Source organism: Danio rerio, chromosome 7, assembly GCF_052040795.2.
Source record: "Danio rerio strain M-AB ecotype USA chromosome 7, GRCz13ab, whole genome shotgun sequence".
Taxonomy (NCBI): Eukaryota; Metazoa; Chordata; class Actinopteri; order Cypriniformes; family Danionidae; genus Danio; species Danio rerio.
In genome coordinates this window covers 17,639,270-17,654,423 of record NC_141027.1, presented here as the reverse complement: position 1 = coordinate 17,654,423, position 15,154 = coordinate 17,639,270, and the positions used below count along the sequence as shown (strand labels likewise).

General features: G+C 34.7%; 3 protein-coding genes across 7 annotated transcripts in view; 1 reads left to right on the top strand and 2 right to left on the bottom strand.

The window, feature by feature from the left end:
- nitr3d (novel immune-type receptor 3d) overlaps positions 1 to 15,154 on the top strand; it is a 150,558-nt gene that overhangs the window by 20,840 nt on the left and 114,564 nt on the right. The gene's annotated exons all lie outside the window — the stretch shown is intronic.
- On the bottom strand, positions 1,427 to 4,082 carry nitr1l (novel immune-type receptor 1l). Of its 2 annotated transcripts, none has more exon segments than NM_198347.3 (8): positions 1,427 to 1,856; positions 1,987 to 2,009; positions 2,113 to 2,217; positions 2,625 to 2,960; positions 3,071 to 3,415; positions 3,530 to 3,607; positions 3,689 to 3,818; positions 4,033 to 4,082. In NM_198347.3, coding segments are annotated over 6 exon segments (951 nt in total). In that variant the 5' UTR covers positions 3,570 to 3,607; positions 3,689 to 3,818; positions 4,033 to 4,082; the 3' UTR covers positions 1,427 to 1,754.
- LOC137487204 (uncharacterized) lies at positions 11,378 to 14,101 on the bottom strand. Its single transcript, XM_087260759.1, has 7 exons — positions 14,076 to 14,101; positions 13,914 to 13,995; positions 13,466 to 13,816; positions 13,034 to 13,375; positions 12,665 to 12,772; positions 12,525 to 12,547; positions 11,378 to 12,394 (listed from the first exon to the last, which is right to left on the bottom strand). The coding sequence occupies exons 1-7, from the start codon at positions 14,076 to 14,078 to the stop codon at positions 12,272 to 12,274; spliced, it is 1,032 nt and encodes a 343-aa protein (XP_087116885.1). The 5' UTR covers positions 14,079 to 14,101; the 3' UTR covers positions 11,378 to 12,271.

Genomic DNA, 15,154 nt, shown 5'->3' with positions numbered 1-15,154 from the left:
GCAGTTTTTAATGTCTAAAAATGAATGGAAGTGAATGAGACCGGAAGTCTCGTGCCAAAAAGGTTCAAATGGCAGCGCCCGCTCGTCTGCGGAGAATAAGGTCAATATTTTTGATTTTTTTTGTAGTCCACTTAGAATCCAACATGGAAATCATTTTTGTTTGTTATTGGCATTGATTGTTTTGAAATTCAAATGGCACTTACATGCCTGTGTTTTTATTCCTGTAATATATATGGCTTTTCATGATTTAATCATGATTAATTGCAAAAAAGTGTGATTAATAAAAAAAATATATATATATTATTTGACAGCCCTACTCTATCTTCTTTTCATTTTAAAATCATTATCAGCTAAATAAACACCAGCTTAAGTAATACAGAGACTGTAATTTACTTCAAAAGTAGGAAGGGTGGTCAAACCATGGACTCTAAAAAAGGTGGATGACATGCTTACATTTTCTTCTGCTACTGTAGTAAAAAGTGAAACCAAAATTCCCCAACCAGAACTCTATCATCATTTGCATTTAAAACCCAAGTCAGCACAGTAGTGATCACGAGTAGGGAGTGTGTCTAAACCTACAGTATATATCAGAACCTATACAAATATACAATGAATGCACCATATGCTGTTTTATGACATCGTATAACTACTGTAAAAGCTGACTTACTAGAAAAATTAACACCGGTGTTAAGAAATTAAAATTAGGAAACTAAAATTACAGAAACTATTTCTTAGAAATATTAATTAAAGTGTTACTCAATAGCTTTTTTTCTGATCTGCCAAATGTTCACAGTACACAGTTTATGACCTCTGTTGCAGCCAGTCACCAGGGGGGCATTATTCAGGATGCATGAGGCACACTTGCGTCAAACCAACAGATCCCATTCCAGTGTTTTTCGACCACTTGGTGGCAGTAAACACTTTGGCTTGCTTTTTGCATTTAACCTATTAGGCTGCTGAATTATAATTTAACGCAGTGGTCACCAAACTTGTTCCTGCAGGGCCGGTGTCCTGCAAATTTTAGCTCCAACCCTAATCAAACACACCTGAACAAGCTAATCAAGGTCTTACTTGGTATACTTGAAACATCCAGGCAGGTGTGTTGAGGCAAGTTGGAGCTAAACCCTGAAGGGACACCGGCCCTCCAGGACCAGGATTGGTGACCCCTGATTTAACGTGTTGGTGTTCCAGTGTACCACACATGGTGCTTATTTAGATGAAAACAGCAATGCTAAGTCCAAATAAATGTGCTCTAGAATATTGCCAGGGAACTACTGTATGTTTTATACAAGGAGTACCAGGATTGTTTATTATAGTTAAAAGAAAAAAAAATAATGTAATGCAATTGCTATGGGAATAGGAAACTCCAGAATAGCAATAACATACACATGCAAACATTTGAAAAAAAAATAAATAAAACACTGTACTTGCAATGCACATTTATTTAGCAGGTGCAAATTAATGATAATACACACAAGTTTTTTTTATTAAATCCTGTTGTAAAATAAAATGTACTGTAGCTTGAGCTTCCACAAAAGCAAAACATATTTGTATAACATTCATGTATTGTACCAAATACATCAACTGACACACAAACCCACACTTTATCTATTTTTATCTAACAACAAATATACCGTACAAAATCAAATAGCACAGTAACATACAAAGACTTGCATTGTGGTCATAACTTTCATCTTTCTATGACATTTGATGACTTTTTCAGAATTATACAAGTTTCTCTAAACCTCTGAATGTTACTTGTGTGATCTGACCTGTGCGTACAGAGACTGTTCTTGTGTGACTTTAGCTCTTGCTCTTCTAAAAGTAATGGATGCGTAATTCAGGCCATCTTCATCCTAATATCAAGAGAAAATATAAAAGAAACTCCAATTAAGTGAGGAAATCTATGTAATAAGACTTAATAGACATCAAAAATCTAACAGTTTGAGAAGTTCTAGTATTTAATACAGTATGTCAGTAGCTTACTTCAGTTGCTTGAGCAGCAGATGCTTAAAATAAAAAAAAAAAACAGTCTAGTTATTAAATAGTGTGTTATTTTAAATTGTACAATTGCTTTTTATTAAGAAAATAATTGTATTCGTAAAGTCTTACGTTTAATCTGACTTCTACAGAGTTTTATTCCCAGAAAAACAACAAGGGCCAAAAATATGACATTTGTAATTCCAGAAGCAAGAAGAGCAGGATTAAAATCACTTTCTGCAACAAAATTGAAATGAACATTTGTTGCGTGATCAGTTTAGTGTCATGTACTCAGTTTCAATTATGTATTTACCTTTTTAAATAACATGTTTTACATGTGAAGAATTCAGATGCAAAAGCCTCTAAATGCCATCGGAATATCATTTGTTTTGTGTAGATATTTCACTTTCTGGCAATGAATAGATTTTTAAAGTGAAATAACAGCATACTATAAACACAGAAGACTGAAAAAAAAATTTTTATTTAAAAGCTTTTGCATTTGAACTCTATATTCATTAGATCAGATCCTTATTATGTTGTATTATATGCATTAAAATTAATTAAATGATTTTCCAAAGAGGAAAGGTCAAACTAAACATTTTAACAATATAACCAGATACTCAAGTGTTTTATCTTCATCTTACCTCTAATATTCAGCTGAGTTCCTCTTCCAAGCAATATTTCTCCACATACGGCCACAGCACAGTAGTAAATGCCAGAATCAGAGCCACTGATGTTGTTTTTGTGGAGACTGTAGATACAGCTCTGCGTTTGAGACTCAGTGCTGTTCTTACAGCGGCCATTTCTCTCTCCTTTGGTGTAAAGCACTCCTTCAGAGTCTCCTGAGCTTTGCTTGAACCAGTAGATGCTGTGATCTCCTTCGCAGCTCTCAGTGAAGATGCTGCACTGCAAATTCACTGAATCTCCTGGATCAACAGTGTCTATCAAAGACTGATGAAGAGTTGTGTTTCTGTCTGCGGCTGTGTTTTTACAAGCAAAGGACAGAAATAACACAATAAATCAGCCACTACACACACAACAAAAATGTTTAATGTATAACTAAATCTGAAAAATAAAAGACATACAGTACCCCTGACAAGTAAACGAGTTCCTGAACCCATTCCAAAGGTGTAAAATGTTGAGATTACACAGTAATATGTTGCAGAGTCTGACGGCTTCGTCTTTAAAATGGTCAGATTAAAATAACCGTCTCCTTTCATAACATTAAAGTGATTCTCAGAGATGTTACTCCAAATGGGCTTGCCATTTGAATATAAAGACACAATTTGTAGGGATTTTCCATCAGCCGTTTGTTTAAACCATGCTTTTGTCGCCTGCACAAGCCTTATAAATGTGCATGTAAGGTTCACCTCCTCGCCCGCTGCAGCTATTTTTACATTATTTTCCTGAACAACTTCCAAACCAGAAGAGCAAACTGCAAAATAAAACACAAAAAATATCTTTAGAACTAAAAGTGTTATACGGTAAAGTCTTAGATAAATTTTAATTTTAGTCTTTAATTTATTTGGAAAGGCATAACAATATTTACATATTGTTGAGGACAGCAAGATAATTAGGTAATATCGCATAATTCAGCTTCCAAAATGATCTCTTTACTTCTAATTCCCTGCAAAAGGCAAATAAAAATGAACATATTATCAAGTTAAATGCACATACTGAAGCATTAGAATAAAAAAAGCGTCCTCACCATGTGTCCATCAGCCTTTACTTCAAACAACTAAGCCTCCTATGCACTTTCACCTTAACTTTTATGCTTTCACACTACGTACCACAGCAGAATGACTAGAAAAATCTAACTCAATCATCTTTCCATTACTCTAAAACAAACAAACAAACAAGCAAGTTTACATATTTTAAATACTACCATATATTTAACAGGTGCACTAAAGCTGGCGTTTTTCAAAATCTATTCTAATTAGCACGTTATTTATACTACTATTACCATATTTATACTACTAAATACCTTGTGGTTTACCATTGGAAAGAAAGCAGGAAATAAGTTGTTCCAAAGAATTATTTAAACACACAAACCTTTTAAGGGGCCCAATTTTCCTGTTTTAGAAGATGGGTATTTAAGATGTGAAGTGCGATGACTAACAACTAGCTCATTTATTTAAAAGGCGGGGCTTATTCCACCGTATTGAAGCATAAACCATTGCTCATTTGTTAGTAATGTGTATGCATTCCTAAACAGCATGCTTCCTGCTTGTTCAAAAATACACAATTGGGGTCTTGGCTACTTCAGATTAAGTGCACAAAACTGACCCAAGTCTTTAAAAAAATTACCCCCAGTTTCACAGGCAAGGCTTAAGGCTTATCCTAGACTTAATTTCATTTTTGAGCTGTCTTAGCTAAAAATAACTTGTGTGAGCACATCTTAAGACAAAACAATAACATTGACATATTTTAATATGCATTTGTTGTTAGACCTTATTAATCCCAAAGGGGAATTCACATACTAAAAATAGCTCAAATAAGTTGCATATGTATAAAAACAATAGTAAAATTACATTTATACTGCACACCTTAGTTTCAAACAACAAGTAAACACTTGTCCATATCTAATAAATATTACAATTAGGCATAATTGATCTAATATAATTTTGGTTATACAATCTGATCACTGTTGGTAAAAATGATTTCCTGTATCTTTGTAATACCGGGGTTGAATTAATCTTGCACTAAAAGAGCTTGCACACGCTTGGACTGTATCAAAAAAAAGGGATGATTATCATGGTTCATCATACTGACAAATTACAGAACATACTGTTTAAAATAATGACAAGTTAAGCCACTCTATGAAAACACAGCACATTTTTAACTTTAATTGTGTCCTATCAGATAATCCAAATGTCTACACACAATTGCTGTCTTAACAACTACTTGAACACTTCTCCAAATATACTGTAACTAGGGGTGTAACGATACACTCAGCTCACGATACAATGTGTATCACGATATAATGTTCACGATTCGATATGTATCATGATATTTGGAATAAAAATTGAAAATTAAACTGAAATGCAAATTTTATTAAAAAAACATTTTAATTCCCAAGTAAACTATTCTTTATGTATTTCTTTTGTTTCAACTTGTCAAACTGAACCTTCTTTAAGAAAATAAATTAAACAGGACTGTCTCTGGAAAATAAAACAATTTAAAAACTTCTTATAAAATATTATTGAAATTATTAAATTCAACTGAATTTAACAGTAAGAGCTTAAGGCTTTGCTTGGTCACTTGCATTTTTTGTGTGTGCAATCTACGTTTCTAGGTAATCAGCAGTTCTATAAGATAATCCTGAACTGATGTGTATCTGTCTGAGAGGTTTTCTTCATGACTTCATGTCTTCATGTTGGGCATGATGAGTGACAGGGTGGCCGTCTTTTTATTACACAGGACAGTCGTGGCTCTTTTCAGCAGTTTAGGCAGGTTTACTATTTCTTCGGCGCATTTTTGTGTACCTCCGTACTCAAAAGAGTTAATGCTCGTCGTAATCATAACTCTAAAATGCGAGATGAATATTTAAATAATGTGCACGCTTTCGGTTTCATTTCCACAGCTGTTCATACTTCCCACGCGGCTCCTGAACGATCACTCAGTTCCACAAACTGAATGTTGTTTACTACTTTATTACCTGTTAGTCACAACCTGCAGGTTCTGTTCACTGAAGCAGACACGCGCGCGTCTGCTTAGTCCGCCCTCTGTAGTAACAGCTCACGTCATGTGTGATTTTGCAGCCGCCAATACATCATAATATGAAGACAGAATTATTTTAGGGTGAATTGTACCTTATAAATACAGTATGTGACTGTTTTAACACCATAAGGAAGTATCCATGTCGCTGTGCAAAGTATGTAAATCACTGTGAAGACTTTAAAACTTAGACTGTTTGACCCAGTATGCTTGTCAAAAAGAGGACGAGTCTAAAGCAATGACTGTACAACCGAAATGTTGCCCGACGTCTGATTTTGAGAGGATGGGCCATCCTCTATTTCAGCTCCACTCATCTTGGTCTGCTAACATTACTGCTGCTGCAATCTGAACTCATGTGCGACAGCAAGTGGAACGTAGCTCACGTGCAAACAGCTCAACTAATAAGAGAAAACGGACGTCATATCGTAATCAAATCGTCATAACGCCACGATGCATATTGAGACATTTTTGCATCGCAATAAATCGTACAACGATAAATCGTTACACCCCTAACTGTAACAGATACAAATACTTTATTAGCAACCAAGTAGATAAGTGCAAAGACTGCACACCATTATATGATATCATGTGCAATTGAGTCTTCTGAACTTACAACAGCCATTACTTGTTTGTCTATTAAGTGGCGGTTTATCAACGTCATCTTTCTATATTTTACAGCGGTTGGCATTAGGGCTGCACGATTCTGGCAAAAATGTGAATCACAAATTTTTTTTTTTGCTTAAAATCAAGATCACGATTCTGTAAATGTTAAATAAAGGTTATTATGATTAGGATATTATAATTGTTAATTCTCAAACATATGGTAAAACAACATATGTGTTATATGTGTAGGTATACTGTTGCTTAAAATGCAAAATTTTGTATAGTCATTATGGTGGACTGGAACAGACTTTCAATATGTCCTGTTTGTTAATTCATAGTAAAATGATGACATCTGAATATAACTATTCATAATTATGAAGTTGATGTATTATGTTTGAGACTAGTGCTTGTCATCTGTCATTGACAGCATTATTTGACCATTTGTTTTCACTGGTAAGATTCGAATTTTGTTATTATCCTACTCCTTGTTGCATTATATTCAACATTATAGGCTAGGGTTGTTTTACTGACACATTAAACGATTATTTTCATGCACAACACTGTGTTCGCTATGAAAGAAAAAACACATCAAATGTTTGTCATAATCATAACTGTAAAATGTGATATGATCATTTTAATGATGTTTGCAAAGGTTTCACTTTCAATTCCGACACACACATGCAAATCAAACTTCCCACACGGCTCTCAAACAATCGCTCTGTGCAACAAACTGAACGTTATTTACAACTTTATTATCTGTTATTCACAGCCTATGCAGCTACTGTTCACTAAAGTAGGCGTCATAGAAGGGCATGCGCATTCTCTGCAATGTTGCCAGATTGTAAAAAATGACATAGACGGGTAGTGTGAAATTAGGCCGTTTTGTAACGGCGTACCAGCCAGCTCTGGTCTTCACTTTTAAACCTGTTATGATCCCCCAGATAGGTGCCATAGCTCCTGTTCTCCACATACAAACGCTTACAACAGTTGTGATCTCCCAACCAGAATACAGATTGTTGGGCGGTGCTTTTTAGTTTTCAACGGGTTTCTGGCTGGAAACAGTCAGCTACATCTGGCAACACTGGTACTCGGAAGTAAACAAACAGCTAGCAGTCAGCTCACTTGTAATTTCGCAATGAATACATCATTACATGAAGACAGAAATTACATTTTTTGGGTGATTTATACCTTATAAATACAGTATGTGATACTTTTAATGCCATTTGAAGGTGTCAATGTTGCTGTGAAGATTTTTGCGACTGCCTTGCTTCTCTCCTGACCTTAAAAATATAATTGCCTGAATTGCAGAAAAAGCTGAATTAAGATTGTCTGTAGGGTCAAGTCAAGATTGTGATCTTTTTTCAATTACCCATGCAGTCCAAGTTGGCATTCAGTGAATTTGTGTTAGTTTCCATTATATTGCAGTCTCCTTATCATAAGCTTGGCAGCCATCTTAGTTTTAGTTTAGTTTAGTTTAGTTTATTTATATAGCACATTTTTTACAACACAACGTTGCCCAAATTGCTGAACACAATCAATACTAAACATGAAATCTACATCACACAAATAACAATTAAAACATAAGGCAAATCCCTCAACATTAAAAAGGCTCAAATACTAAAGAACAAAGATGGTGTTTCAAACGTTTTTTAAAAACAGGTAGAGTTGGAGCATGTCTGATGTGGGGCGGAAGCCCGTTCCAGAGTTTTGGGGTGACAACAGCAAAAGCCCGATCCCCACTTCGCTTACACCGGGACCTTGGTACAGATAGAATAAATTCATCAGAAGACCTCAGTGACCTACCAGGATTGCATACGTGTAGCAGGTCTGATAAGTATGATGGTGCCAGATTGTTTAAGGATTTAAAAACAAAGATTAATAGTTTAAAATCAATTCTTGACCTAACAGGCAGCCAGCCCAGAGAGGAAAGAACTGGGGATATGTGCCCAAACTTGCGAGTCCCTGTCAGAAGTCTCGCAGCTGCATTTTATACTAATTGCAATCTGTTTAGGGCATTTTGACTAATACCCACATACAGAGAATTACAATAGTCAAGTCTTCCTGAAATAAAAGCATGGATCACCTTCTGAAGGTCATTAAAAGAGAGAAACGACTTTACTTTTGCCACAAGTCGTAAATGGAAAAAACTGGATTTAACAACTGTATTTACTTGTTTGTTAAATTTCAGATCACTGTCGAATTGAAATCCTAGGTTTCTAACAACAGGTTTTTGATAAGTGGAAAGCTCACCAAAACCTGATAAATGCAGAGGATTAGGATCGCCAAACCAGACCAGCTCAGTTTTTTCTTCATTGAAATTTAAAAAATTTGACGAAAGCCAGCTCTTAACCTCGACTAGACATCTCATAAGGGAGTCAAGCCCCTTTTTATCCCTACTTTTAAAAGGGACATAAATCTGAGTGTCATCAGCATAAAAATGAAAAGCCACCCCATATTTACGAAAAATAGATCCTAAAGGTAAAATATATAAAGAAAATAAAATAGGTCCAAGTATAGACCCTTGTGGAACTCCACATGTCAGGGGTCTGGAGGATGAAAAGGTCTGACCAACATTAACGCAAAAGCTTCTGTCTGACAAATAAGATCTAAACCACTTAAGAGCAGAGCCCTGAATGCCCACTAATCTCTCAAGACGAGAAATAAGGATTTCGTGGTCTATAGTGTCAAAAGCTGCAGTAAGGTCAAGAAGCATAAGGATCACAGAGTGCCCCGAGTCCCTAAATAACAGAATGTTATTAGCTCTGCAGTTGTGTTAAAACTGTTTTCTCCAATATCTTAGATAAAAAGGGTAGCTTAGAAATAGGTCTAAAATTGGACAGCACAGATTTATCCAAACTAGGCTTTTTCAAAAGAGGTTGCACTACAGCATGTTTCAACTGAGAAGGCACCACACCAGAAACAAGACTCCTATTTATAATGGATAAAATACTAGGACCAATAATCTCAAAGGCTTGCTTAAAAAACTTTGATGGAAAAATATCCAATGGATAGCTGCTAAGTTTGATCTTGCCTACAGTACCAGTCAGAGATAGAAGAGAGACAGGTGTGAAACTAACAAGTGCAGCAGGGGACACATCCGGTTCCGGAAAAACAATATCAAAGCTAGCAATTCCAGACCTAATTGAAGAAATCTTCTCCGTAAAGAAGTTTAAAAAAGCTTCACATGTATCACATGACTCCTCCATAACAACATTAGACCCAGGGTTAATCACAGAACTTATGCAGGAGAATCTTAAACTGCATCTATTGCAAGTTCCGTAAAACTGTTTCTGTTTCTATAAAACTGTTTACCAAGCATTAAAGATTAAATTTAACATGTAGAATCACAAATTAATTCTGACAATAAATGTTTTTGTAATAAAATAACTGAAGAGTTAAATCAACTCGTCCCTTTGAGTGGCTCTGGATTCTATTAAATGTGGTGTACTGTCAACAATAAAGGACAAAAGAGTGCCGGGTCTAGGGTGTTTAATGTTGCTTTTTTGTTTATGTTTGTGTGGCAGTTGTCCATGATCACTTTGCATTATTTATTGTGTTTTATGTCAATTGAGAAGAGCCCCAATTGTTGCGCTGCAATTGTTTCTTCGCCTTTTGCTTTGATCTACGGTTGTTTGATTAATTTTTGCTGGTGTGCTTTGTTTGCTATGTAATACTGAAACATTTTTAGTTTCAAACTCCTTCGAGAACTGGAGTATGAACATCATATCTGTGTATTATTCTAGATGGAGGAGAGGGAATAGAGAATCTATGTCATGTGATATACATGCCACACACGCAGCATTCTTTTAGTTATACACACTAGGTTAGGATTTGTGCAACACTTGTAAGTTTTACTTTGGTAGGAGAGAGTAGATATGACATCTCAGATGTGGAAGGTTTACTTTTTTGTTGTATTTTGTAGTCATGGGGAAGAGTTTAATGGGGTAGTTAGTTGATTTTTGTTTTATTTTTTTATTTTGTTTGGCACAGACCCTTTCTCTTTGTCCTCCTTATGTCAGTTAAACTTGGTTAGATTTCTTTTTTTGTAAAGTCGTTGTCTTATTTCTTTAACTACTTTTGTGTGAAACTTGGAAAAACGTGTGCGGTGCAAATGTACAAAACTGCTGATTAAAGTGTTGATTAAAGTGTCAGAGATGAAAGTGTCTATTCTACAGGTAGTTTGTCAAACCCACTCACCTGTATCAGGCACTCTCAGTTAGGGGTTGTTGTTCGGTGAGGTGGGGGATAGAAGAGGGGGTCACAAAGTTTTCGCATAGTTCTTCTGTTTTCTGTAGTTTTCTCTTCTAAATTTCCAGACTGTAATTAGTCAGGATTTAGCATTGTATAGATGTTATACTTTGTCTCAGTATTTTATTTAACAACTTGACTTTGGGCCAAGGGAAGACTCTGCTTGTGGAGGGAGTACAGACTGATTTCACAGATGGTTATGGTCTTTTGATGCCATAATTGCTCTGGAGTTTAAAATGCAACCTTTAATTATCATAGTAATCCTGAAATAAGTTTATTTTTAGAATTAAAGTAAATTGTAAGCAGAGGTTAATCTTTATTTTAGTAAAATATAAAATATATGTTTTAATACATATTCCTTGACAAATGTGCTTAATTAGAAAGTCTCTTTTTAAAATTGTGTGATTGCTAACCATTGACAATTGCAAACATATTACTCAGTAATGATTACCATCACTTTGAGCAATTATCACTTTATTTTTGAGCACTAATTTGTTTAATGCACAGATTAACTGTGCAGGCGGAATTACCATTTACCCTAAATATCTTTCCTAATATAATTTAAAACTGTAGCCCCTACTTGTTTTTTTTATCAATATGCTCTAGATATATAACTTCATTTATAAGTAAGTTTCTTTCTACTTTTTAAAATCAATTTCAACTAATGTCACTGTAATTTAATTCAAAAGTTTGACCACCTCCATAGACCCTGAAAAGTGATTGACATGCTTAAACTTTCTTCCACCAGTGAAAAGTGAAACCAAAATTCCTTAGTGTGAGTGTGGCTATACCTATCCATCTCAGACTTAACCACAAACATACAACAAGTGCACCATATCCTGTTTTAATGACATCATATAACTAAATACTGTAAAAGCTAACATATTTGAGAAATGTACACAAGGAATTAAAAGTAAAAAAAAAATAAAGTTGCAGAAACCATTTCTTGAAGATATTAAAGTGTAATTCAATTGCTTTTGATGTGCCAAATGTTTACAGTACATGGAGAGAGCAAGGTTTATGACCTCTGCTGCAGCCAGTCACTAGAGGAGCTCAAAATATTTTGGCTTCACTGTTCATGATTCGTAAGGCACACTTTCGGCAAACAAACACACCCCATTCTAGTGTTCTCGACCACTTGGTGGCAGTAGAGACTTTGGCTTGAATTTAGCATTTAACCGATTACGCTGCTGAATTATCATTAATTTTATTAGCGTTCCAGTATACCACAGAAGTGCTTTAGATGAATACAGCAATGCTAAGTCCAAATATGTTTTATATCAGGAGTACCAGGATTTATCATTAGTTTAAAGAATAAAAACAAGCTATTGCAATTTTCATGAGCATTGTTATGGGAAAGTCCGCAATAACACACACATGCAAACATTTGAAAAATTAAGTACATTCAATGTACATCTATTTTGCATATGCAAATGAATGACACTACACACAAGCTTTCCTTTAAGATTTGCAAATTGAAATGTACAATAGCTTGGTGTTCCAAAAAGCAATTCAGTCCAATAACATTCAAGCATTGTGCCCAATATATTAACTGACACACAAACCCACACGTTTATTTTTATAGTTTAGCAAATTAAAATATCTAATGTACATGTATACAGTACAAAATCAAATCACACAGTAACATACAAAGACTTACAAAATGGCCATAACTTTAATCTTGCAATGACATTTGATGACTTTTCAGCATTATAGCATAATCTCACTGGTGTGATCTGACCTGTGCATACAGAGACTGATCTTGAGTGACGTTTGCTCTGGCTTTTCTAGTGTTCAGAGGTTTCTGCCTAAAATTAATGGATGCGTAATTCAGGCTGTCTTCATTCTAATATCAAGAAAAATATAAAAGAAACTCAAGTTATAAAAGGAAACCCATGTGATATGACTTTAGGAAAAGTTTGAGAAGTTCTAGTATTCAATATATTATTGACAAAACAGCAAAGTGAAATACTTACTTGAGTTGTTTGAGCAGCGGATGCTTAAAAAAATCAAGAGAAAGTCTAGTTATTATAAATAGCAGTCATGTGTTATTATAAATCTTACAATTGCTTTACATTAATTAATTAATTCATTAATTGTATTCATAATGTCTTACTTTTAATCTGACTTCTACAAAGTTTGATTCCCAGAAAAACAACAAGGGCCAAAAATATAATATTTAAAATTCCAGAAGCAAGAAGAGCAGGATTAAAATCACAACTTTCTGTAAGAAAATATAAATGAATTTTACTTTCTGAACATTTGTTATGTGACCAGTTTGGTATCATATACTCATTTTCAACTATGAATATACCTTTTTACATAACGTGTACATGTGAAGAGTTCAGATGCAAAAACCTCTAAATGCCATCAGGAAAAATTCATTATGTTGTAGCATTAAATGAATTAAATTATTTTCCAGAGAGGACTAAAACTAAACATTTCAAAATTATAACCAGATACTTGTGTTTTGCCTTCATCTTACCTCTAATATTCAGCTGAGTTCCTCTTCCAAGCAGTATTTGTCCACATGCGGCCACAGCACAGTAGTAAATGCCAGTATCAGAGCGACTGATGTTGTTCTTGTGGAGACTGTAGACACAGCTCTGCGTTTGAGACTCGGTGCTGTTCTTACAGCGGCCATTTCTCTCTCCTTTGGTGTAAATCACTCCTTCAGGGTGTCCTGAGCTTTGCTTGAACCAGTAGATGCTGTGATCTCCTGCACAGCTCTCAGTGAAGATGCTGCACTGCAAATACACTGAATCTCCTGGATCAACAGTGTCTATCAAAGACTGATGAAGAGTTGTGTTTCTGTCTGCGGCTGCGTCTTTACAAGCACAGATATAGTCAGGACAATAAATAAATAAAAATCAGCCACCACAGACCAAACAAAACCTAAAAAAACCCATAAACATACCTCCAACAAGTAATCGAGTTCCGGAGCCCATTCCAATTGTTTGATATGCTGAGATTACGCAGTAATATGTTGCAGAGTCTAAAGGCTTTGTCTTAAAAATGGTCAGATTAAAATAACCATCTTCATTGGCAACATTAAAACGATTTGTTTTCTCAAAGTTGTGATTCCAGCTAGGCTGTTGATTTAAATATGAAGAAACTATTTGTAGGGATTTGCCATCAGTTGTCTGTTTAAACCATGTGTTTATCGACTGTACCAGCTCTGGAAATTTGCAGGTAAAGTTCACATCCTCGCCAGCTTCAACTATTTTTACATTATCTTCCTGAACAACATCAAAACCAGTGGAGCAGACTGCAAATAAAGCACAAAAGAGTTGAAAAGAGTTGAAGTAGTTATATAATGTTAAATGTATTTTAATAAATATTTAAAAAGACATCTAGGTATTTACATATAGTTGAGGAAAGCAACACAATAAAGTAATTTCTCATTATCAGTCGTCCTCTAAAATGATTCTTCTCCAATGAATTCCCCTATAAAAAGTGAACAAATAAGCATGCTATCAGTCCGTTTAGTAATGCCTGAAAATAAGAGTAGATGAATGTGTCCTCACCATGTGTCCATCAGCCTCTTCTTCAGACAACTGAGGCTCTTATGCACTTTCACCTTAACTTCTATGCTTTCTCACCACATACCACAGCAGAATGACTAGAAAAAATCTGAACCAACTATCCGTCCATTACGCTTAACAAAACCCTTTCTCATTTATTAATGCATGTATTATTATTGAACACTTTGTTAACCTTAAAGTGGCCACTCTCAAAAACTATAATTGATGGTATTTCAATGCTTCAAAAATACATTGTGTGGTTTACCACTGGAAAAAGCAGGAAATAAGAGCCTCAAATTTCCTGTTTTTGATCATATGCATTAAAAAAATAAATCTTTCTAGTTTTAGTAAGGGGGTTTTACAGAAGTGTTTTGAATTGATATATCCATGGTATGTATAGAATGTTTACATGGTTTTCACTTTCCAAAATATCAATATTTATAGGCAATAAAAAGCTTTATTTTACCTTGGTTTTGAGGCTCAGAGCAGGAGTGGAATTAAACTGTAATGTTTTCCTAATATTTGTGTATAACCACAATAACAACAAAACATCTAAAGAAAACAGCTGTTTTGTCTCCTTGACTCATTAATGTGGAGTGCTTCACAGAAAATATAGCCTACAATATAGGCTTGATCTGACCTTGTGCTGTGTGAATCAGTGGGTGGAGCTATAGAGTCATGCATTGATTTTCTTAGGTGGAAGCCGTGTTTAATCATAGATAGGTACTTTCCTCTATCGGCATGTTGCCTATAAAAGTTACAAGAGATACTTACAAGAGATTCTTTTAATGCAAAGAATCTTTTGCTAATCTCAAGCCAAAGTAAAAGTTTATTTCCTTTATTGTTCGTACATTAATACATGTTAATGTTAATACTTATAGCGTCAGGGCTTTATGTTAACCTTTCTCGTGGTTTTTTTATGGATAAGTAAATATTTCATATATTTGTTCGAGTATAAAATTTCTGTTAATTTGAGCAAAGAGTTGTTTATTATTGGATGAGCTTTTCTGCCTTATTTGTTAGCAAAGTATAAGTACAGTATCAGGAGTGGATTTTCAATAAATAAATGTATCTAAATGTAT